At 37.7% G+C, this 26,825-nt stretch overlaps 1 protein-coding gene across 4 annotated transcripts in view; it reads right to left on the bottom strand.

Moving 5' to 3' along the window:
* Positions 1–7,254: 7,254 nt before the first annotated feature.
* Positions 7,255–26,825, bottom strand: part of yap1 (Yes1 associated transcriptional regulator) — a 145,011-nt gene continuing 125,440 nt past the window's right edge. For all 4 annotated transcript variants that reach the window (XM_051926466.1, XM_051926467.1, XM_028800292.2 and 1 more), the window contains 3 exons: positions 25,433–25,566; positions 18,540–18,652; positions 7,255–12,305 (listed from right to left, as the gene is read on the bottom strand). In XM_051926466.1, the coding sequence (XP_051782426.1) occupies positions 12,067–12,305; positions 18,540–18,652; positions 25,433–25,566 (486 nt within the window). In that variant the 3' untranslated portion in view covers positions 7,255–12,066. The remainder of the gene's footprint in view (positions 12,306–18,539; positions 18,653–25,432; positions 25,567–26,825) is intronic.

The following is a 26,825-nucleotide window of genomic DNA, read 5'->3' as shown; positions in this document are numbered from 1 at the left end:
CTATACAAATTCTTAACACTTACCATCAATACTTCCATTTTTTATAGCATGAACTCTGCAGTCCTGGATTTAGGTTTTATCTGGACATTTTTGTATGATGGACAGCAAAACTGCTTCTGAAATACAAGATTCATTTATACAAATATGTTAGGCATCATCTGTTCTAGTATGTCAAGCAAGTGTTAGAAAAGCAGGTTTCTTAAACAGGACCAGCAAGCTCAAGCAGCCATTCTCATTTTAGAATGATAATTACAAGCTGCAAAAGACAAATGAATGGCAAACTGAACTCATTCTGATGGCACTTACACAGAGAAATAAATCCTGTGTTGTCAAGCAAAGGTCACAAATAATGTGATACAACTGTAAACCTAATGTATCGAGCCAAACGGCACATTCTGTAAACCAGTGTTTCCTAATTTTGGGGATGCGACCCCAAGTTAGGTCACCTGATATGCTAATGGGGTCAAAAAGAAAATATTTAAAAATAGAAAAAAAAAAAAAACATTAAACAATGTATTGACTAGGAAGTGAATGTTAATGTTTCAAACAGCTGGGGCTGTGAAAAAGCTCAGATTTCAAAATGGGGTCACAAACACCAAAAAAAGCTGGGGAACCTCTGCTACACGCACACAAATAGATTCTTTTAGAACTGCAGTCATCATACAACCAACATGGCAGAGATGCTAACAAAGTGACTAAAGAATACATTTAAAGCTTTATTCACCTTTCATTCCCATATATACAAATAGCTGAAGGAAATGCAAAGGGCAGGACAATTGTCTTACAAATTCTTCAGTAGGGTCTTTGAGAACTGTATGTGCATCAGAAACATTTTCCAAGGAAGGCGATGTCTTCATTCTCTCCATTAGTCAGAACTTTGCATCATAAGGATGTAAATGACTGTCACTGCCTTATGATAGTTCCTTCATTACAACCCAACAAAAAAAAGTAGCCAATCAAATAAGAACACACAATCTATTCTATAGAATAAACATTTTCTTCTGATCAAAACTGTGTCAGTTATTAAAAATGTTTTTTGGTCAAAACTTGTTTTCCTTTTCTGCTGCTCATTAATAAATTACGATATACTCATCAACACTACACTTGTAGCCTCAGTTAGCCAGTCATTATTTATTTTTACATTATATTACTGAACTGGAATTATATATTTAAGCTAAACACAAGTGTATTAAACGCAACCAGGCTCACAGATCACTGGGCTGCATTGATCCCTAGTTGTTTTTTAACTCGGGCTCCAGGTCAGGTAATGTCAGGTAGGGGTGCACACACTGGTACAGCACGTTGCCTCACCCACCACACGACGGAACAGCTTGGGATCCCGGTTGGCAACCCCCCAGGGAGACATGCAGTCCAGTCCCATAATCCAGAAATGACCATCTATCTGCCGCAGCCAGGTGTTACGATGGCGTCCCCTTGGCCTGGTCCAGCCACTCAGGTCCTCGTCAATGAGGATCCTGTATGTCACATCACCCTCGGAGAATCGTGCCACATGGCCGTAGTGCCGTAACTGACACTACCTCACAATGCAGGTAATGTGCCTCATTCTGGACTCTATGAGCAACTGCTCATTTGACACAAAGTTGACCAATGGTACCCAAGGATTCTCCGAAGAGAGAGAGTCCAGTCTTCGTTTCAGGTCACTGGATAACATCCATGTCTCAAAATCACATAGCAAGACAAGAAGCACCAGGACTCTAAGGACATGGACCTTCGTCCTTTTGCATAGATATCGGGAGCGCCACACCAAGGTTCTTATAGTTAACTAAAACTAAAATCAAAACTGCAACTATTATTAAAAAAACATTGTCGTAAACTGAAATAAAATAATTAACAAAACTGAAATGAAAAACTAAAACTAAACAAAACTATTAAAGTAGCTGAAAAGACTAACTGAAATAAAATAATAACTTACTAAACATAAGTTTTTAACCTTTATAACATTTAACTCTAAAACTGAAAGCCATCCACCACAATACAATACAGTTTATTTTTGTATAGCCCAAAATCACACAGGAAGTGCCGCAATGGGCTTTAACAGGCCCTGCCTCTTGACAGCCCCCCAGCCTTGACTCTCTATGAAGACAAGGAAAAACTCCCAAAAAAAAACCTTGTAGGGAAAAAATGGAAGAAACCTTGGGAAAGGCAGTTCAAAGAGAGACCCCTTTCCAGGTAGGTTGGGCGTGCAGTGGGTGTCAAAAGAAGGGGGTCAATACAATACAATGCAGTTCACAGAACAGAGCAATTCCTCAATATAGTAAGAAATAAAAAATATAAATTTTAGAAGTACAGAGCAGAATTTAACAGTAGATGATATATCCCATGATAAGATTTGGATTTGTGTAGAGTCCTGGAGACCTCATCCTTCAAACTGCCTCCCCCATTTGGCCATTCCACGGCTGAAACAGTGCTGGGCCAGCCAATCCGATGAAAGGACCCCTCTTTCCCATGATTCCTGCGATCCTCCATCTGGGATGACTTTTCCTTAGGCAGGCAAAACAACTTGGCAGGTGGGCCATGGCACCAATTGCCACATTTGAGTACCGAGAAGAAAAATAGAATAAGTGAGGGTTAGTATACAATTATAACTGTCATGTTACTTATGTTTAAGTGCTAATGACTAACAACAGAGATGCAGTCTGTACAGTTAATCAGCAGCTCTAGTCAGGATATGCTAAACTGAAGTAGTGAGTCTTCAGCCGGGATTTAAAAGCTGAGACCGAAGGGGCATCTCTTATAGTAGCAGGCAGACCATTCCACAGTTTAGGGGCCCTGTAACTAAAAGCTCGACCTCCCACTGTTATTTTATTAATCCTTGGGATCATAAGCAGACCGGCATCTTGAGATCTTAATGTGCGCTCAGGTTTGTAAGTCATGATAAGTTCAGACAAGTAAGCCGGACCTCGACGATTTAATGCTTTATATGTTAAAAGAAGGATTTTGAAATCTGCCCTAAACTTAACCGGGAGCCAGTGTAAGGATTTAAGAACTGGAGTTATGTGTTCGTATTTTCTTGTTCTTGTAATAATTCTCGCAGCCGCATTTTGGATTAACTGGAGGCTGTATAAAGAACAGTTTGAACATCCAGTGAACACCGCATTGCAGTAGTCAATCCTACTAGAGATAAATGCAAGCCACCTGCACATATTCATCCAGTGATCAGCGGCTGGTGATGGCAGGCGGGTGTTCACAAAGCATTTGCGGTGACAGAGCAAGCTGAATACGCGTGTAAAGCCTGTGGAATAGAAAGCGATTTACGCGCTGCCTTCCTCTGCACTTGTTGTATATGAAGATGCAATTTAAACGCCTGAAATCAGACTGTGCTGCTCAACAAAAATTTTACCGTATGGACAGAAAAATCACGAGTGAGTTACGTTTCAGTTTATTTCTCAGATGCCTGCTTTTTGTTGACAGTAATTCAACTGCCACTTCACACTCGAAGTATATACAAAGTATAGAGAAAGTATACTAATCATGAAAAAAAATCGACTTCGACATTTTGATGAATCTTGATGTTTTAGACCTCCCCGAGTCGGAAAATACTGTTTTTTGGAATTATGTCTGTGTGGGTGTATATAAACACGATATCTCAAAAACACAACTAGATAGATGGATGAAATTTGGCATGTGGTTGTTACATCAGAATTGTAGATCTGTATTTCCATTAACCGGAAGTGGTACTTTACCTGAACATATGCTCAATTTTTTTTTATTCATGCAGCTGCAGAGTCCGATTTATTCAACTTTACTTTTATAATAATTGTTCAATATATTATTAATTTGATTTGTTGTTGATTGTTCTTTAATGTACATAATACAATCATTGTCATACGGTTTACTTCTCAAATATCCATCCCCATATCTGAGAAAACTGAGAAAGTAGAGGGACGGCCATTCCCGATTTTTGAAAATAAAACGGCTCTGATCGAGAGACTGACAAGGTTATCATACACGATCAGCATATTGTTGCTTTAAAAACGTCGTTTAACAACAATGCAATACAAATCTTGTAAAATTCCTGAGTTGGCAAGATCTCACCAAGTGGTGAAATGCTAAACATACAAATTTGTTTTTGTATTTATTCTAGATTTATTAATTTAGCTTTTTTTAGTTCATATTCACAGCTCAAAATACCTGATATTGTGAAAATAATCCAGTAGCAGAATTATGCTTTAAAATATCTCTCCCCATTTTTTGAAAGTTTCTCTCAAATCAGATAGTTGAAATATCATATTCTTTTTGCTCTTAACATCCACCATATTATACATATTGCATACCAGGGATTTTTCCTGCCTTGCATCCAAACCTGCTGGGGTAGGCTCCAGGTTCCTGCTCTGGATAAACAAGTTTAGATAATGCATAAATTGTTCTTAATCTCAGATGCTGTTTCTGTCGTTTTGTGCCTGTCCACACTCTTATTACTTGCTCTTGCTCTACTCATTAAGGGTTTACTGTTCTTATGATGGGCTATTCAAGTCTCACTGCCCCTAACCTTCACACTACATGCTTGTTTTTCTTTGTTTCCTTCAATACAGCTAGGTGGGGTCTGCACACCGATTCAAGCCTAAGACCCTTGTTCTTCCTTAACCCCTGTGATTTTCATGGTCACACTTGTCAAAACACAGTAGATTCTTTTTTTCTTATTTTTTTATATCTTTCCAGACCTGCAGGTGCAAAATTCTGTCTATAAATTGTTTGTGCCAGAGATGGAATCAGGGCTCAATGTGGCTGGTAGAAAATAAAGTCCAGTGTTTGAGATTTTTGAATGAAATATTGAAGGCATTCATTATAAGCACATTGTTGTTGGAGCAGGAGATGTTGTGTGTTGTAGACATTTAGAGTAAAAAACCCTCACACCTTAAAATTCACCCAAAGTTCATTACAAATTTGCCCATTCTGGGCAATAAAAGGAAAAGAAAAAAAGTGCCAACAGTCAGCGCAGATTTGTTCAGCACTAATGACATAGAAAATATTTTACCAGATAAAAACAAAACCAAATAGTAAAGTGTGTTGTGTAGTGTAGTAAGCTTCCACTAACATTATATTCATATTATATCCAAACCAGTTAAGTATACAGTTCTGTCTCATTGTGACACAAAAACTAAACTCCATAGTAGCTCAGTAACTGTACCATAATTACTAAAACTAAAATGTATATAAAAATAAAATAGAAATGTCTTTGTAAAATAAAAAATAAATTAAAACTAAAAATACATGATGAAGGAAAACTAAAACTAAACTGAATTTCCAAGTAAGGTCAGAAAAAATATAGAAATAAAAACTAATATAAAAAGGCAAAACTATAATAACCTTGTGCCACATACCCCTTTCCAGCGACCTCATGCTCTCCCAATTCGTCTACGGACTTCATAGGAGAGACATGAATTTCACGGCCGAGGTAAATAAACCTCCTGATAAGGTCGACACTCTCTTTGCAGACAGACACACTGCTGATGGCTGTGCCCAAGATGTCATTATAAGCCTGGATCTTGGTTTTTATCCAGGACACTCGCAAGCCCAGACACTCAGACTCTTCGTTCAGTCTCTCAAGAGCCCCGATCAGAGCCTCCATTGACTCCACGAAGATCACAGCATCGTCATGAAAATCGATGAATCTTTCTTTGCCAACAGATGCCCCACTGGACCCCACAACTCTTCCCAACACCCAGTCCATGCAAGCATTGAACAGAGTAGGAGCAAGAACACAACCCTGACGAACCCCAGAATCAACAGGGTAAAACACAGAGGTTCTGCTTCCACTCTGCACAGTACTCACAGTACCAGTGTACAGGCCGGCCATGATATCCAGCAACCTTGAGGAGATCCCGTGAAGTCTCTGGATGTCCCACAGGGCAGCTTAATCAACTGAGTTGAACGCTTTACGAAAATTGACAAAGGCTGCAACTCTGCTGATATTCGCGTTTGCGCTCCATGAGAACCCTCCGTGCCAGGATGTGGTCAATGGTAGACTTCTTAGGCGTAAAACCAGACTACTCCATTCACTGGTAGGTTATATCAGTTGCCTTGAATGCAAGTCTCTGAGGAACAAATTTTGATGTGCGTAATGTTTCGATTCCTGCGTGAGCAGGACATGGGTGACCAGACTATAGATGGCGTGTCACTTACTCACAGATTCCTCTAACAAATGCCTCCTTATCTGCCGTCAGAGCCCTCACAGCCGTCCTTCCGAGTTCCCGTTACAGACCAGAGTTGCCATCAAACCATGCACTGCGACTCCTCTTGATGATATCCAGAGTGCCCTGCAAGATGAAATACCTCCTTCTGGGAACAAGTAACACCATCACAAACCTCAGCAACCTTCAGGGTCTTGTCACGGAAGGTCTCCCACATCACATTAGGATAGACAGTACCACCCAAATCTGCAAGTTCCTCGCATAAACTGCATGTAAACTCGTCAGAAACAGCTTGATCTTAGAGTCTGGCCAGGTCCAGCCTCATTTTCCTAACCTAGTAAATTGAACATGATCCCAAAAGTGAGGAGGATATGGATTGAGGTTGGTCTCAGTTGGTGACTAGAGCTCAGTCTTCAGAGTTTGAGGGGGCGGTCCAACTTCATGAACTGTGCACAATCATTAGAGCGGAAGGGAAACCAGCCGCAACCAACATGCGACCCAAAAGCCACGGTACCTGACAAAAAAAGGTAACAGAATAACTTTAAAATATTTGCTTATCTCTTTCCCTACACATACCTTTAGCACCTTTCCTCTGTATTTGAGTGTGTGTGTGTGAGAACGTCTCTTCACCGGCACTCCCATTCCTGTAAAGCCTGCTTCTCAGACTCTGTCATTATTTTCAAAGTGCCTTGCTCATCTCCTGTCCAGTTTAATACTTTCCTTCTCTGAAGGAGACTCTCTCAACGTGCACATTTACTACTCCTTGTGCATGTCACACTCACAAATTTCCGCTTTTGTTGCATCATCAAAGCCAAAGTGACCAATCAGTTTGCTCTGGACACACAGAGTTTAGTGTTTTATTAGATAAGAGATCACAGCTCTCAACCCACCAGTTAAGAAACACTGACTAGATTACAGTACATAGTCCACCACTAATCTCTAACTTGTCCCAGTGAAAGGAGTTTAACTGAGTCAGTTTTATTAAAATGGAAGTACTGGTGCTGTGGAAAGGAGGTAAGCAAAATAAAGTTGTGCACAGTGTATATGGGGGCACCTACCAATGCCAATCTGAATCAGAATAAAGTACCAGAATACAGAAATATACAAAATAAGGGCCTTTATTAAAACAAACATACAACTGAGGATTGACACAGATATGGACATAATAAACGGCAAACAGCCCTTCCAGGGCTTACTGACAATACATTTTTACACGTCACTCTAAATCGTATTTGCAATTTCCCCATTTTTCTCCCACTGCCTTGCTGCTTTACTCATATTTAAACCATCTTCTTTCCACTTCACAACTCCTTGGTCTGATTTCCTCTCAGTTTAATTGCTTGCAAGCTTCTTACATTCTGAACAGTGATGACTTCACTTCTTTAAGTCCAGGAAGAGAATATGGCCTGTCCCACGGACCCCCGACATTCTGTTAAGGAGCCTCGCCCTCAGCACTGCTTTTTGGCCCCCAATTCTGTACAGTAGGTAGTCCTGTCCTAGTATCTCTATGCTATAGTGTAGTGCTGTTGCTGTCTTGTTCAGAGGACATGGCCTACCTTCTTATGAAGCCCTCAGTTACTCCACCATTGTGCAGTATACTTGGAACGGAGTGATCTCAGGTGGAGACTTTATAACACAGGGCTAGTGCTCCTTAGCAATCAGGCCTGCAGCTTGAGTTTCCTTCTTTCTCTACCCAGCATTGAAGATTCCACCTACTGTACATTCTAGAGATGTGTGGACCAAAATTGACAAGGCAGCATATGGAGGAGGAAAGAAAAAAGAAAAAACACCACCATCTAAAATGAAGAATAAAAAAATACCCAACGCACACACAAAATGAAAAGAACATTCTCTGTAATCTTTGGTGAGTAATCACCTTCGAAACCACCCACAGATGATAACGTTTTCTTTATTTCTATAGAAAAGTTTTTAAATGTTAAACTCTAAAAAAAAAAAAAGAACACTTCGAGAAAACCCCTGCAATTCCTGTTTACAGCTCTGGTGCTAGTGATGGGAAGTGAATGTGTTGCGCATTCCGTTTGCTTTCTTCGCAGTATGTTCATGTGAGCCCCCTCCACAGTGCAATGGTATTCTGTGAAGTGAGATGAAGTTGAATGGCAGTGTGATTGCGTTTACACAGAGACAGACAGAATCACCCTGTGTGTTGTGCTAGACACTCGACAAGGATGGCCTCTGCCTGACTGCAGGCTGCATTGCTAGACTGTCGTGTGTGGATATGCCCTTTCACCAAAGAAAAAAAATGGCTCAGAGTAATTTGGTCTCCTAGTTTTCATTCACATGGAAACCATCTTTTCATATGAAATGTATCCAAGTAGACACATTTCTTGCTCTTTCACGTTTGTCAAGAGATCTGAAATATAATGCATCAAATATATAAAACATGTTTCAAACCTGCTAAAACCAAATACTTAACCATAACAGTTAATTTTACATGAAGAGTTCTGTTAAAAAAGAGAGAAAAAGAATTTCAGTTTTTAATGCACTGCCATGTACACACATTACTGTATATTTGTCTATGTATGTATAGAAGACAGACACATACTGTACAACCACAGCGCCATTTCATGGAGTAAGCGAACTGTGGCCATTGGATGAGCCCTGAAACAGTCAGACCACTTAAGAGTCAAGAAACTGCCCTGAACAAAGGAGATTTATCTAGAAGTTTTATACGAGGTCTGTCGTGAAATTCATGAGACAGACTGAAAACATCCAAGTAGCTGCTGATGCCCTCACACACTTCACTGAAGACGAGTTCCAAGAATGAAGCTAGGAGCGGAAGGACTATTGTTTCTTAGGTCATTTTCATTCATTTCATGACAGACCTTGTATGTACGTACATAAACACACACACACTCACTGTGGATATATATACGTATACAGTACAGTATATGAAATATAAAAATCAAGAGAACGCCATACAATAGCTGTTCATTTTGGGTGTATTTAGGATTCTTCTAATAAAAAGTGATTAGTAATACAGAAAGAGCAATTACATATGCTTGCAAATACATACTAATAATTTGTATAAATTCATGCGTAAATGATAAAATACAATTCACTAATATTTCCATGTGTAAAGACATTACTGTACAGTTCTTTTTTTTGCACTGCTGAAAACACACACTTTTATTTATTTATATTTTTTAATAATCCTCCACCATAACCATAGCCATAATGTTTTAAGCTTAGGATACTATGGTCTCAAATGTTTATAATAAAAATAAAAAAAATAATAATAATACTAATATGTAGATTTCAGAAATGCAGAGTAACACTGGATTATTTTTTTTTCAGTGTGAATGATTAAAAAAAAAAAAAAAAAAAAAAAAAAAACAAAAGCCAAGTGACAATTATTGGTATATCTGCACTAATTGCCATTCATTGATTATTTTTTCTGAAAAGTGTAACAAAAATTACAAAATAAGTTCCAGATTGGTGTATTCCACTAACATGTAAACAAAGATAAAAGTGCAGTATCCTGTAGTAAAATTGTTACTATATGTTATCTCAATAGTGTTCTCTTATTATTGGCAATGATCATGTAAACAAGAAAGAAAGGAGTTCGCCAGGCCGGTCCTTTACACCTCGTTATTCTTCTGTAACTACTTACAGTTAACAGACCGACAGAACGGCACCATCTTGTCCAAGAACCAGAGAGTGGTCCTCCGTAATTAAAGAAATAAATCATCCACTAGCTTATACTGTTCTCGCCGTTATTTATTTTTTCTGAATTTGTTCAAGAAAGGCTAAAAACATTGCAAACATTATCTACTCTTTGGAAGACAAATTCCTGCATACATTTCCATACCATGTGTCTACTGTCAATAATACAAGTATATAGTAAATCATAGCCATAAATCCCCATACAAATGCTACTATACACTGTTACATTTTTTCTACTAGATCATCTAACCAACACAAACTTGTCATAAATGTCCATTAAGAAAATTCTGCATTTCAGCACATCACTAAAACTTCACACATAGATGTATATCATATCCAATTCCAAACAAATTTAAAAAAAAAAAAAAAAAAGTAACTAACAATGTTTTATAAAGTATTGCTAGATCAATTATTTTTGAGACAAGATGTGCACGGTTTGAAAATGTTGCACATCATAAATGCTTTACTAGAAAATTGGTTGGAGAACTGTTGGAAATACTGTATGTCAATGCACCTTACATGGAAGGATGAAAATTCAGTTTACACCATAGTGATCAGCTACAGAGTAGCCATGTCTCAACAACTCTTCTGCTGAAGGCACTTTGCATTCGAGGAGATGATCCAGCAAGCTTACTGCCTTCTCCTCCAAACATCGTGCGATTCATGTGGTAACTGCTGCACTTCCACGTTTTTTTTTCAGGGCATGGCTCACAAGCAATTGCTGCCAAGAACCTTCTTAACCAATGTCCCATAATTTCTGGTGCCATCTCTTTGAAGGTACAGCCTAAAAGCTTCCAAACCTCCGGCAAACTGGGCACAAAATGATGGGACTCACTCGGTCTGAAAAATGATTGCACATAATTTATGACTCCTATCACAATTCGGTTATTTAGGCCAAACTCATACCAAACACATTGTCACATTCTAAACCAAGTCATTCAGTCATGGGACTAGAAACACGGGACTTTGTCAGTCTCCAATTAGCATTCAAGATGAAAGCTAAGCAACTAGTGGTCACTGCTGTGTTACGTTTCGGAAGCGTTTCTTCAACACGACAAGACATCATTGTCTTTGGGCAGCTGGGATGTAGTATATCACGTTCTGTGTCACCTGCAGCCTAAACAACTCCATCTGGTGCTCTCAGTTTTCTCCAGTATTCTACCTAAACAGTAATGTGCTGAAAAACATACAAAGAGTTGATCTACACAAGGCTTCCTCTATCTCATATTTACGAATATAGCTTCAATTAAAACACCTAAAAGATTAAGAAAATGTTTTAACTAATCATCTATCAAAGAGTGTAAAAACAAATCTCCATTTAAATAAGACTATCACAGAAGCTACACCTCTTAACTTTATATAAAAAGCGAGATCAGATCATCCCCATTACTACATATATTATTTTGCATAAAACCATGTTTAAAACAGTTTTGTCAGAAACCTAATTAAGAATAAAATGTGAATGTACTACGTATACTGCAGTGAAATACACTTCTTCCTCAGATACAGTGATTAATGTTGGCATATACAGGACTTTGTTCATAAAAAAAAAAAAAAAAAAAAAAAAAAAAACACATCAACGATAAAAGGCACTTGATCTGACAAAATATCTAGAATTGCTGGCACAGCCAAGCACATAAATCTGAAATTCTGAGCCACACTTGCAAGTTGGCAGTATGATTTCAAAGTCGAGTTATTAGTCTTTTTGGCTCCAAAGCTTCGAGAAATGCATTTTTTTTCTCTGGTTCATATGTGTTATTTTTGGTTTCTTAAAGAGTTCTCGCACCCGTGACCAGCTACACCCCTACCCCCCACCCACAAAAACCAAGACCCCAACAAGTTACAAGGTATAAACAGAAATGAAGGATTGAGCTTGACTACAGAGTCTGAATGTCTCTGAAAACGTAACATATGACAAAAACAAAGCCAGCGAGTGTCCTTGGCCACCTTTCTCAAGTCCTTTGGCTTTGGAGAATCGTCACATTGGAGGCCAGCCTTACACCAAGTATAACCAGAGGAAAAGGAGTGGGGATTATTGTGCCAGGCAGTGCTTTTTGTACATTGCAGTTATTTTCCTTTAAGAAGATATAATGGCAAACAGAGCTCTGAAATGCTAACAGAAAAGGATAAAAAAAAAAAGACCATGTTATGTGTCTCAGATCCTTCACAGAGGCACGCTGTACAAAGTACGAGTCATAGAGTGTGGGCTTGGAGGTCCTGAAAGCTCCACCTATAACCACGTCAGGAAGGTTTCTTTGTCAATCTTGGTTGCTGCCAACACAGATTCCATATCATTGAGAATATCCGAACTCAGTTCCTCCTGCAGGCTTGGCATTAACTCCTCTCCCTCCACTGCCATGCTATCGTTCTCAAGGGTGCCCAAATCCACATTTGTGCCTGGGATGGCATCTAAATAATCGGGGAACCTGTTGGCCTGGGAAGCTAAAGCACTTGAGCCAAGAGGGTCACCTGAGAACAGATAAAAAAGAAAAACATAAAAATAAAACTTGTATTGTGAAGTAGTACGTGAAATGAGGCAATCAACCTGCAAAGATAAAAATAAAATAAAAATAAAAAGACCATTACTTGTAAGTGATTTTTGCAGTCTGTTCATGTGTAGAAGTGCTTTTCCACACATAGCTTTAGTATAAGGATGCATTTTAAAGCAGAGCTTTCACTGAACTCCCACTGCCATTGTACAATTTCATTCTGGCCAGCAGACAAGCTTGTACAACCAGGAACGCACATTTAAGATGCAGAAACTACAAATACAAAGTCAAAAAGTAAGAGACACTTCAGGGAGGATGCATGTTGTACCAGCTTTGGTCAACACACAAAGGTGCGCTCATATGAGTGGGACGGGCTGCCACCTCCGGTAGGGAGTACTGGCGTATGATCATAAAAAAATTCCACCAGCAATGGAGGACTTCACAAGAACTTTTGACTCTACTGATCCCCAGATCAACACTGCAGTCAATATATTTTGCTTTGTACATTTTATGCAACTACCGTATATTACAAGTAAAAATGTGCTTCATATGTAGTATCATACACACATATACACCTGTCTTTATCTGTATCTAATTCTATCTGCATCCATTTGCACATCTCTATATATTGTACACTAGCTGCACCCCGTGGCTGTGCCGACATAGTAATGAAACAGGACAAACTTTAAAAATCAATAGACGTCGGCACTGTATCTGATCGTGTTCAGCTCTGATGGGAAAGCGTTCCTCGCGTCGGGAGAAAAGCACATGGCCGTGATATCTCTGACAATCAGCAGCTACCCTCTAAAACACATGGAGCTCTGATCTTTCGCTCAAAAACGTCAAACGTTACTCCTTAACAATCTGTACATGATAACGTCTGTTGAACAAACAGGTATCGCTAGCTAAGCAGAGGCAAGGTGCACTCCAACACATGGCGAGAGGTAGACCAACTCGAACAGAGGCTGGCGAGTGAATGAGGAAGGCCTCGCGCCCCTGCTCTTGGCCCACAGCCACTCTCTTGGATTTGCATAAATACATCGGTACCACAAGCGAACTATGGTACTTACTGTGATGAGAGAAGTCGCAAAATTAACAGGAAAGTTCAAGCAAATTATAGAAAACTACCAGATCTAAATCTGTTAAGTAATTCTCTCATGAAAAGCAGACAGACATAAAGACAGAACGCGCTTGGACCACGAAATTTTTAAAACTGTTTCTTAGCGAGCACCTCAGGTCAAGGATAACCTACATTCCAAATTTCAAGTCCTCATGACTCGTGAGGAGTGAGTCAGTGGTATTTGGCTTTATATATATATATATATATTTCATTGCATTTGTAGTCTGTGTCACAATCTGATTGTATGGGTGGTTACCTACCAGGTAACGCTTGTGGTTGGTCAGCAAGTCAGCCAACATCTGCCACGGTGCCCTCATTTCAGTTGCAAGAAGCAGATCATAGAATGGTTGAAATAGTTTACTGTCAAATAATGCAAAGAGTACGCGACACGTGTTTCGCCCTCATTCTGGGCTCATCAGGCGTACACACTCACTGCACTCCCCTCTCGGGGAATTGAACCTCGGACGTCAGCATCAGAGGCGAAGCCTGACAGTAATATTATATATATATATTCTATTCTATTATATTATATAGATTGGCATTTTTGACTAATTATATGTCTGGAATTCACAGGTTAGTCAAAAACTTCCTAAAAAAAAAAAAAAAAAATAACCACCTAAACAGAGAGACTATTGAAAACATTTGCTGAAGGGTTGTTGGCAGAGGCTGATGGGACATTTTTTCACAGGATGGTTCTCCAGGAGAGGTCTGCCTTAGACTGGCACCATCTAACGCCGATTTAACAAATATGTGGTCGGCTTTTCACCAGTAATACAAGTGGTGTGCAGGGTCATGCACAGAAATATTCTTTTTCCATTTCAGTTAACTTTTCCACAGAGTGAGCAATGTGCAGCAGTGAGGAGCGTGCTGGAAAAGATTATTTAACTGAGTTTATGTTTCATCTCTGTATCATTGGATGACCTTTGTTTTTAGTTTTTGCAGATTTTACTGAAGGCTTCAAAGATATTAACATGTTCCCGTAGCATTTACTTTAGTTTTATATTACATCCAATTATATAGTTTAACATGGCCAAATGTGCTTTTGCTTAATTATTAAGCTCCGATTCTCTGTGCTTTTTTTTCCAATCGTATTTAAATGCTTGAGGCACAGTTTGGACATAATGTCACTCAGCAGTTGGAGCTGATCTGTGCTACCTTGGCTTCAGTCAATAGCTGTGACATGCAGGCAACTGGAACTTTGATCCGATGTGTTTATGGCTGCTCTGTTAGCCTTTTAAAAGTTCACAGTGAGAGTGAAAAGTGAACAAAAAAATTGTTGCCCTTTGATTTTTTAAATTTATTTATTTATTTTTGTATTTTTCTTAAGGTGAGACTTGCTTGAACCATGATATCTGCTTTGTGTTTTATATGAAACCTTCAGGCCAATGCCACAGCTGACAGTCAGCTGAATGATGGCTACGTTTTAATCTTGCATACTCTATTTTTGATTGCACTTATCGAAAAGCTCTTTGTCTCATAATGTATTTCATGGTGACACAGTATGTACAGTATGATCTTGGTACTATTTGGCCTACTTCAAAGTGCATCTCTTCAAGACTGATGACAGTCCCATAGGCAGATATTTAACCATTTCTGCTTGTTGGGGATGCAAGGAATCCTCTTGGGTCCCCTGAACAAAAATAGTTCTGGCTGTATTGTGTTGGGCTGCCCTTTTGAAAGGCTCAGCCACTCTTCTAGGAAAGTAGGAAGTCTACATCTGCACTTTTCTTTATTGTATGACAAAATAAGGCAATGTTGATTATGTAGTCAGCTACTCATTTTCAGTAGTTTTAATAAACAGGCACTCAACTACACGGACAACTATGCTTATCCATAATATAATCTGAGTCTGTAGTCTGAGTGGCAGGTGTGTCGATGATGGTTTTGAGCTCTAACTTGTTTAACCAATGGACAAGAAAGATGGCAATTAATAATTATAAAAGGCAAGAAATTAATATAGATTACTAATAATTGTACAAATATTAAGATGGGTGACTTGCAGGCCTCTGCCAAATGGTAACTATGATGGCCATCTGGTTAACTTACAGTATTCACAGCAGTTGTGTACTCATAATTCTGGTACTAACAATTATCATTATTAAAAGAAAAATGGTAATTCCGAAAGTTGATTTAGAATTTTAGATCTTCAGCTAAACTGAAATAATTCTGTTCTTCAGAGATTTGCTTGTGATTTCGTTGTATAATACATAATATCAAGCTCTTTCTCCTGAAACAACCATTTTTAAAAATTTTCACCTGATAACCCAATACAACTAAAATCTCACTATTTAATGCTTATGGAAGCATTCTAGTATGCAGAGAGCAAAATTGATCTGGAGTTCATTTCCCAAAAACCATCATAATGCTGAGAATGTTATACACTCTATCTTAAGAATGTTGTTTTATTAGGGTTTCCTGAATCTCATCATAATTAACACAGCACCATAAATTTAAATGTAAAATAAAATGGGTCAGACCCTTTCACTTTTTATGTTGCAGCCTGGTAGTAAAATCTTTTAAATTATTTTCTCTCTCACATAAAGCACCACTCAATTTCCGAGAATGACAAAACAAAAACAGGATTCAAAAAAAAAAAAAAAACTGAAATATCACATTGACACAATTACTCAGACCCCTTGCAAGGAAATTTGATATCTGGCTCTGGTACATGCCATTTTATTGATCATTGTTAAGGTGATTCTGCACCTTATTTGGAGTCCATCTGTGGTCAATTCAATGACGAGGAAAGGCACAAACTTGTCTATACAAAGTCTCAAAGTTGACAATATGTATCAGAGCAAAAACAGTCATGAGGTTTGAAGGAATTGCCTGCAGAACTTAGGAAAAAGACTGACTGGGGAAAGCTGCAAAAAAAAAAAAAAAAATCCTTTTGGCCCTGAAGGTTCTCAAGAGCACAGATACTTTTGGATTTCTTAAACAGAAGACGTTTAGAACAATCACAATTCTTCCTAGAGCTGACTACCTGGCTAAACTGAGCAATCACGGAAGAAAGGCCACGTTAAGATATGTGACCAAGAACCCAATGGTCACTCTGGCTGTGGCCCAGAGAATCTGCGTGGAGATGGGAGAAATGTTCAGAAGGACAACCATCACTACAACACTCCAATGATCTTTATGATACAGTGGAAAGACAGAAACCTCTTCTCGGTAAAAGACACATGGAATCATTTTTTGGAATTTGCTAAAAGGCACCTAAGGAACTCTCAGACTCTGAAATACAAAATTCTCCGGTCGGATGAAACGATGACCAGCATCGTGTCTTGAGAAAAACCATTCATTGCTCATCACCTGTGCAATATCATTTCAATGGTGATGCATGGTGGTGGCAGCATCATTGCTCTGAGGTTGTTTTTTAGGGACAGGGACTGGAAGACTAGGCAGGATAGACAGAAAGCTGAAGAGAGCAAGTAACAGAGATATTCTTAATGAAAACCTGCTCTAGACCTCAGACTGGGCCAAAGGTTCCACATCCAACAGGACAATGACCCTACGCACAAAGCAAAGACAACACTGGAGTGGCTTAGGGACAACTCTGGGAATGTCTGAGTTGCCAGCAAGAGCTCAGAATTAAAATCAGTCGAACATCTCTGGAGTGACCTGAACAACCACCATTCATTAATTCTCTTCATTCAACCTAACAAGAGTATGAGAGGATCTGCAAAGAAGAAATGGGGGGACCAAGTATAAAAATGGTTGTAATTTCTACATGGTGTTACAGAGATGTATGCAAATCCTGTTAAATGAATGTCTGCAATGTGCTCTTTAATCAAATCTGAATCGTTTGTAATTTTAAACTGCAGAGCAGAGGGGTAAATCAAAGGAAAATGTGTCTTTACTACCAACATTATGGAGGGCACTGTGTGTTTGTGAACCTTGTTGTGTCGTACTTACTGCTTTTAGGTATTCTAAACAGTAAACGTAAAGCCAGGCTGTAATCGCTGCCAAAGGTCCTTCAATTAAGTGCGGAGTAAAGGGTCGGAATACTTGTGTTAATATGATATTTCAGTTCTTTATTTTTAATACAAATTCAAAAACTTATAAAATCCTGTTTTTGCTTTGTCTTTCTGGGCTACTGATTGTTGCTTGATGTGGGAAAAGATGAAATTAAAAGATTTTAGCACAATGCTGCAAACTAAGAAAATGTAAAAAAAGTGAAGGGGTCAGAAAACTTTTTGAGCCCAATGTTTGTGCTTCCCAGCCTTGTATCTGCAATCACAAAGAGCTAACACTAACATTTGTTTTGCCTTTAAATCATTTTAATACAATGTGTAAATATTGGAATTAATTATTATTTCCTGGAATAATTTTCTGATGAGTCTTTACTTTATCAACTAACATTTATTTGTGGAGCAGGTGACTTTCTTTTTCCCCCCCTACAGTAAGTGTATCAACTATTACACATCTGCATAAAAAATTATTTTATGTAGATGAATTTATGGTAACTGCTTAGTGACAATCACACAGGTGGTGCAGTGGTAGTTCTGCTGCTGCTTTGCAGTAAGGAGATGGTGGGTTCGCTTCCCTGGTCCTCCATGTGTGGAGAGCACTGAGAAAAATGCTTTATAAATGTAAAGAATTGTTATTCTTAATAATACCAATCTGCATTTCCAAGGCACACGGAAGACATGTTGCTGTGTTCTGCTGACTTTATAAACTGAGAGAAGGGAGACATAATCTAATTTCCAAAATGGCTTAATAAAAGTTATCAACTACTGCTCTAGAAGATGGGTAAAGGCCACAAGGATTATGTTTACAGCTGTCAAACTGTTATTCTAAGAATGCCACCATCATCTAAAAAAATGAAATAAATAGGATAACTCACCATCTAGCATCCAGAATGACAGTTATGAGTTTGGCAACTTTGTACTTAAGATATACTCTTAATTAACCCAACAGTTTGTGTTTCTAAACTTCCAAGATAATACAACCTATGTAACTTTTATATTTGTTTAAGAATATGCTTCTAAAGGCTGGGCTTCTAAATAATTGTTTTTTTTTATGTCATGTTAACACCATCTGCCATCTTTAAGATGGGGAAAGAGATGTGGGGATTTGAAGACCAAAAACACTAACCTGTCTCCATCTCATCCACACTGTTCAAAAAGTCATCTGGTGTCCGAGGAACACTATAGCTGCTCATGCTCAATCCACTGTCTGTACTTTCATCTCTGGAGTGATATGTTCCGCTAAAAAAAAAAAAAAAATGGCAAAGATTAATTAAATCAAATAGACATATCCCTGCAAAATACTACTGGATATAAAGCTGTATTTGTATGCAAAATAAACATTTAATTTTGGCAAGGAGTACACTTCTGAAAAGGAAGCACTGAATTCTAACACTGTAGTAAACTTAAGTAAAACATGCTAATTAAGGAAAATATACCAGTGAAAATACAAATCTACAAACAACAGTATTTTATGACTACTTCTGAACAAACAAATCAAGATGTAAAGCACCAGGACAATTTAAACATGCTGCATAAAACCTTGACAAAACGGTCAATAATCATCTGAAGAAAAAAATAACGTCACTATTAAATCTAAATGGAACAATGTACATCCTGAATAAAGAAATCAATATTGCTAAGACTAAATCTCAAACTATCCAAAGTCACACTTTGCATACTGAATCTGAATTGCTTGTGTGGACATAGATAAAATACAGAATTTTTGTTGTTTTTGGAGAATACTGTATGTAACGTGTGTTATGGTCGAAAAGAAAATATGATCAGAAAAAAAAGTTAATCTTTATGCAATAATTGACCTGATATGTTTTAAATGAATATCACCTATCACTGTGGAACTCTTGAACAAATGCAGCATAATATTCCCATCTGAAGAACCAACTTAGCAGTGCAAACCAGTGTCCTAATACAACTGCAGCAGTACCTCACTGCCACCTTGTGGTGTTAGGCTGTATTGCACAAACCCAGTTTGCAAGATTGCAGCAAAACTGTGTTATCACCCTTGACATTCCAGATGTTTTTTTTACATATTGTGTTTATATTATTCTGTATTTTAGCCAACTAGGCCTATTAAGATATACACCTCTGTTTTCTAGCCAACAAGAGACAAAAATGATTATAATACATTTACACTTAATAAAACTATTTAAAATAAGAGTAGTAACAGGTGTTAAAATCTGACCAGTGTATTAAAAACATTAATAAATAAATTTGTTTTTTAAAGCTATGACTACATTATTGTCATAAGTGCATAACTGTAAAAATATGTCTATGAGAATGTAATTCAAAATTCATATCAAGGAAATTCAAATTATAATTAAGAAACCTACTGTATGTAGTGATTAAGACCTTTGGTGGAATGAAACTCTTTAAGATAATACTGAGTACTGAGAAACTATTCCATCATGCTCCCAACACAGTACTGTATGATAATAAAACTTCCATTGTAGAACCTTATAATTACCCATGAGAGACAGAAACATTGCCAAAGATTTGGCAGCTAGCTTTTGAATTATCAGATGTCTTAAAAGTCAAACTGATGGCACCCTTCTTGTTAACCCCAAGAAAAGGCTTGTCAAAAAGTGATCAGCTTTTTCCATTTGGTTTCCTTTTTTGACACACCACACCACACTAACAACTGTCTTAAAACGTAACCTCGGCACGATATTAACAGTATAAGCCACTTAATCCAATTTTAAACTTCACATATATTTTATGGAGTTCTCCCCTTGATTTTTCACACTTAACAAAAGGCTTTGACATAATACATCTATTTATGATTCACCTAAAAACATGGAAAATTTGTAAAACTTTCAGTAAATGCTTATATTAAAAAGATCTTTGCATAGAACTGTACTATGACTTTTCTCTGGGATATTCAAATTTAGCTTGATATATTAAAAAAAAAAAAGCCCCAAATGAATATCTCATCAGTCCCCTCTATTTGTAAATGAACACAGGAGTACATCCTTTATTCACCCCAATCTTGCCATTGGATTTTATGAAGAAGGCTCTCTTTAGGCAATGCTTCTGTAAGCCCGGACTAATTAGCAGAGAATAAGATATGCAAAAAAAAAAAAAAAAATCAGACCGAGATGCACATGAATAAAGGCATTGTGCAAGCCCAGGCTTGAAAAATTCACTGTCTACTGTGTAAACCCTGGGTTCTCACGGTCTGCTCGCTGCTCAGGCTTGTCTATCCAGATCAGCTACTCCTCTGTGAAGACAGACTTCATTTCCAGCTCCCCTACTAACCTCCATAAGCAAATTTGGGAAAAAAAAACCTTCTGAAACAAAAGAAACATTGCCCATCTTTGTGTAAGAGAGAAGACTTATTTACAAGACAAACAATTCCCTAATGACAACACAAGGCAAATGTAAAAGAAAACAGAAAATCTTCAGTTTTCTCTCAAATGTCCTCAGTATTCACCATGTTTAAGGAGTACTCTATAGGTGTATGGATGAAGTATGATTAAGTATTCTGAATTACTTTAAAATTAAAAATATTCAATTAAAATCCAATTGGATTCACGTCTCATGTCTAAACTCTCACCAAGATGATTCCTATTTAAAAGTTAAAAAAAGGTTTGTACATTATCTAAAAAGATTAATATAGGATTATATGATGATTATTCTATCAAAATGGGTTATATAATTATGTTTCAGTTAGCCGCTTTTATTGCTTTATTCTATGTCACCTCCTCAAATTAAAAAAAGATGCCTATTTGCTCAACCTAGGGAAATTCTTTCAGACTTCTTAGAAAGATCATCAGTGCAAGGGCATAACTGAACACGTGATGGCGTTTGAACATACATAAGCACACCAGGCTGATTATAAGAATTATTGAAAGATGTAAATGTGAGGAAAACTTTCAACCAAAAAAAATTACATGAGTGCTGAGATGGCCTGTTATCCCAGTCAGACCACACTCCTCTATGGGACGTTATTTTTTTGACCCTAGCATCCAAAAACAAAAACCTGGATTACCAACAGAACTGGTCAAAGTCCATTCATCTATCCATCCACCCATTTCTTAAATAGCTTATTACAGAAGATGTATGCATTGACAGAAGTCTTGAGATACAACATTCACATTTAAATCCTTCAAAAAAAAATGAAATGACAGGACTTTGAAGAAACAATAGCTGAACCCAAAAATTGACAAGATTCCCTAAGAGAGATGACAAAAAAAAAGCAGTGGACGCAGCAACATGAAGAACTCAGATCCTAGAGGGCTTTAGTGACTGCAGATTTTCATTCCATCCACTTTCTCAATTAGTAGCCAGTGGCTGCTGCCAATGGATCATGTTTATTTTACTTTAATTTTTAATGTTTTGTTTTCATGATTGTTCAATCATTTTTGAAAGAAAAAAGTGGAGGCCTGACTAATATTGATCTACTATAGTCCTCAAAACATTTTGATGGTGCTCTCTGAAAAATGTACAATCAATAGTCTGGTGTAACAGAATTATAGCGCAAAGAGGTCATATAATTAAACAATGTGCATGATTAACAGCAGTTTTAAGACCCCTGATTTAACTGGTTATCTGTCGGTTCTTTTTGTGTTTCATTATTGTTGGTGGCTGGTTAGTTGAAGAAGAAACAATTAAGGGTTCTGAATCTTATAAAGCAAGTTGAGCAAAAACAAAAAGCAAACAAGTCTGTCTTATTGGCCACAGAAACTGCCTACTAAGCGATTGCTTACTTTACGTCTACTTTTACAATATCTAGAAGCAGTAGATATCCTTGGAACTCCCAAGTGGCTGCAAAATTTTGCTCCAACCAACTTCACTTCTTAATTGGACTTCTAACTTAATTAAGCAAGTGAATCTTTTACAGTTTCTGTGTTTTGGGGTCAATGTAGAAAATCACAAATGTAAGTTTAGTAAATTTTTAGTAGGATGAACTAAGCATTTATGTGTATTACACCGGGATAATTTAGTGTTCTTTTTAACTTGCTTATGTGGATTTCACCATCATCTTGATTTTACTTCTACTTAAGCCATTATTTAGTATTGAGCACATAAGTGGGACAGATGCTGAAGTAGTTGCAGCTTTTCAGCATTCAGAGCTGTTTGCAAGGGTGTCTGCTCTGCTCATTGTTAAGTGCCACTACTAGGTTACAATTAATGCCGGTGTCACATTATATAACTTCTAGTTACAGTACATGTTTGATTTGCCGACTGTAGTTGTCAGTCTTGCTGCTGCACCATGTCAATTTAAACGACTGAAAATCACTGGCAAGGTGACATTTTGGTGGTCGCGTGAGGACTCTCCAGCACATTTGAGCCCACCCCTTTTTCTGACAGCCAACAGCAGGCTGCCTTTCAGAGCCTGTGCTGTACAAGGAGTTAACAGCTACAGCGAGTTCGGCCGCAATCCCTACTCTTCTTTTTTATATTCTATCATGTAAATAAAATAAGAGAAATCAGGCACACAAGCCTTTGTTCTGTTTGTGAGGTCCAAAACACCCAAGATCCATATTCATCATTGCTGTATTATATGATTGTACTTCTGGATGAGCATTCATTGGTTGTCAGCTGTCATACACACACCTCTGTCCCTATGACGAAACTCAAACTCAAATCTGTTAAAGTTGATTGGAGCACGTCGCAGACTAGTTGGAGTGAGTTGTTGGGTATGTTCACATTGCATAGCTGGCTTCAATGGGAGTGTGCAGCCGACTTCCTCTGGCTAAGACTATGTAAATGAAGGCTACAACCAAAAATCACTGGAAAAATCACGTAAAGTGACATAGCCTTAAGGGAGCAAACTAAACAGGAAATTAATAAGAAACCGAAAACAGTTAAGCATTTAAGCCTGTAGCAAAAATACAAATATTTCTGACCCTCCTTTAAATGTAAAAATCAGACGGTTGTATTTTGTTGAATGCAGAATAAGAGACCAGCTAATTAAATTAGAGCAGTTAGAGGTAAAATGACATTGGGGCACATGGACATTTTCAGGGCCCTTTTTGGCCGCATTTCCACCACACCCGTAAGTGCAGCTGGAAGAAGCTCGTTGGGCACCTGGAGTCCTTCCGGGTGCCCTATAAAAAGGGGCCGGTCGCCAGAAGTCAACAGCCGGAGTCGGGAGGAAGAGGACAAAGCCAGAGGAGGAGTGGAGGCGGAAGGACTGGCAACAAAAATGGACTCTGCTGGGCTCTGTGGGCCTTGTGTGTTGGTGATTTGTGCACTGTATAACTAAACCATGTGCTGTGTGTGCCAAAGTCGTGTTCTGCCGGTCTGTGTCAGGGCTGTACATGTCCTGAGGGTCACAATACATATATACACTAAACTGTATGGGTAGTTGTAGCAAAGAAAAGTGAAATTTAATACAGTGAACAAGTATTCATATAAAATACTCTATAATAGAAATACTAAACTGGCAAGCACACAGGCAAAATGTTGCATGTCTTACCTTCTCTTCTTTTAAGCTTGGGAATAACGGTTACATTTTTATTATTTAAACTAGTAAAAAAAATTAATTTTTGCTAATAAACTGTATTTCGATACTCTTAAAAATTTATTAACAAAATACATCCATATACAACTCCATGGCAGAATTCTGAAATATTTAATGAGAAAGCGCGCACACACACACACACAGAACAGTCAAAAAAAAAAGAACAAAGGGATTTAAGAACTGTTCCAAGATGTCAGCTGTTGTGGTCCTTTATATACTTATCTTCAACACAGAGGATATTTGGTTTAACCTTCACCACTTAAAAGACTAACAAAAACAGACTCCCCATTAAATCTACGCTCCAGAGACAGCTGTGTGCAGCTGGCCACACCTTTCATCCTAGAGAATGAAGAAAAGTTCAACAGGAAGACTAGATAACCTGATAAAACTGAAGGAGAACACTTACTTTCAGTCACAATAAATGTTTTTCTTCTTTGAAATCAAAGAGTAAACAGCCTTTATTGCTCTCCCTGAAGTTCTAAGAGAGGGAATGGACTGATGAAACCGATGAACATGCATTAATGCACTGGTAACATTCAAGACAAATTTTTTTATATGTTGTTTTAAAAGAAATACAAGAATGGATCACTCTATTGCCTTTCAAAAGAGCCTTGCTGTATGGCATAAGCAATGTGTTTTGATTTAAGCACAGAAATATAAAGGCAAGGGCCACAACATAATAATGGTTTTACTTCTGTGCCCTTCTTTTGAACAATCGTTACTTCTGACATGAAACTGTTGCACTAACTAAGGTTAATGCTAATGCTTCACCACTCAAAAATCCGGACTTTGAATCTTGGCCCAATTACTATCAATATGGAGTTGGTACTTTGCAGGAGTCCCTATTGTTGTCCCAGTTTTCCTCAGAAACCCAAAGATGTGTGTTAAACTGACTTAGTATGAATGAGATATACTGTATACTGTACAGTAGGTGTGTGAGTGAATGGTTTCTGCCTTGTACACAATGCTACCGGGAAATAGACAGTTCTCAGACAAATATATGAAATGAAAAAATAATCTGTGTTTCCTTTCCTCACAAGGAAGTGTATAATATAGAACATGGTAAAAAAAAAAAAAACACAGCAGACTTTTCAAGAGTAGGCAAACACAATAAATAGCCATAAATATACAATCAAGCACCCCAGGAGAAGGATCTAGGAGTCATAGCGCAGCAACAGTGGACTCCTCACTATCTATATCAAGTCAGTGTGCAGAAGTGATGAAGAAGGCAAATCGGATGTTAGCTTCTGTATCACAATGTGTGAAGTACAAGCCAAGGAAGGTGATGCTTAAGTTATATAATGCAGTAGTGAGGCCTTACCTGGAGTACTCTGTATAGTTTGTCTCTCTATATTAAAACAGTATGCGTACATTTTGTTTGTAGCTTTTTGCACCTGACACTTCATTTTGCATAACAATATTGTGTAACACATCAAAAGCAAACAATAAATGAAGCATAACAGAAACCAAGCCTTGTACTAACTATTGCTGGAAAAGTGATATTAAGATAAGAATTAAACACAGAAATGCTTCACCTGTTGAGGAAAGGGTCGGAGCTGTTGGTGGTCATGGTTCTGACATCTTGCGATATATTGGGAGATGAAACAGAATTCTGGGACCCTCCATCTTGTTCCATACTTGTTGGCAGCTGGTTGCGCAAAGCCAGTTCCTGTAAATCCAACGAATTTAAAAAATATATTTGAAATCTACAAAAATCTTTTTATTACTGTACTTAAAGCAACTACAATACAGATTAGAAACACACATGTGAGAGGAGTGAATATACACAGGTAATGTTTCAGGAGCAAGCCACTGGTTAACTCACCTGAAACTCATCTGTTCACAATGTCAGACAAGTCATTTTTTGAAAACCACAATTTCAAAATGCTCAGTTTGTATTCAATTTTGGATGACGGATCTTTACTACAGATTGAATAGTTGTTCCTTTTTAGTGAAAGCCATTATTACAACCAATTGCTGCTACCCTTGTCTTTTCATCCTTCTCCTACTCCTGTATATGCCTAATGTAACAGAAACCAAAACAGTGGCTTTGCATGTTTCAAAAGGCTCTGTTTTACTGTTATTAGTCAGTCTGGCGGTAAAGAATTAAAGAACAGTCTTAACTGTTGAACTGAATGCAGTAAATCAGGAGTGAGAAAAATGGCAATGATGCTAGCTAAGAAAAGAAAAAAGGGATGAAGTTTTCCTTTGGATTCTACCTTTCCAAGAGATACTAGATATTAAATGCTGTAACCCTAAAGGCACTTAACTCTGGCAGTGAAACATAGTACTGGTTTTCAAACTGGCAGAGCTTTAAAGTTTCCTTAAACCAGTCAAAGTCTTCTCTATCAGCTTCAAAGCTGAAAATAACATTCAGGTAACTATTTCCCTGACATACTAATTTGTCTTTTTACACCTATTAATTAGGTTCAAATTTTATAAATAGGTGGAGACATCATGACTACCAGTTTAGCAACTTAACTGACAAAGGGCTGTTCTATGAACACAAAATGAAGTATGTAAAGTAGTTTTTGATATAGATACTCTATCTTTCTTTCAATGGTTTTTACCCCAGTAAACACAATCATGGTTTGAGGACAATAAAAGGTGATGCTGCCTTGATCTACAGCGTATAACAAAAATGATTAAAACCTAATGCAAGGAACAGCTCCATCACTGGGACTTGCTATAAGCACATAATATGTTACGTAAGTCAGCACTTATTAAGACATCACATATATTACTTAAGCATTAGATATTTTAGATTTCAATTGAAGTAATCTTAAATGAAAATTAAGTCTAAAGTCTTAAAATTGATGCCCAAAGCTATGAGAGTACTGGTATTTTGGGAACACCACTACTTATCTTGCATGGTCACTTGAATAATAATAATAATAAACATAACAATAATAATAATAACAACACATA

This window comes from Erpetoichthys calabaricus, chromosome 4 (assembly GCF_900747795.2).
Source record: "Erpetoichthys calabaricus chromosome 4, fErpCal1.3, whole genome shotgun sequence".
NCBI lineage: Eukaryota > Metazoa > Chordata > Cladistia > Polypteriformes > Polypteridae > Erpetoichthys > Erpetoichthys calabaricus.
The sequence above is the reverse complement of the archived record's forward strand: the minus strand, read 5'-3'. Positions and strand labels throughout refer to the sequence as shown.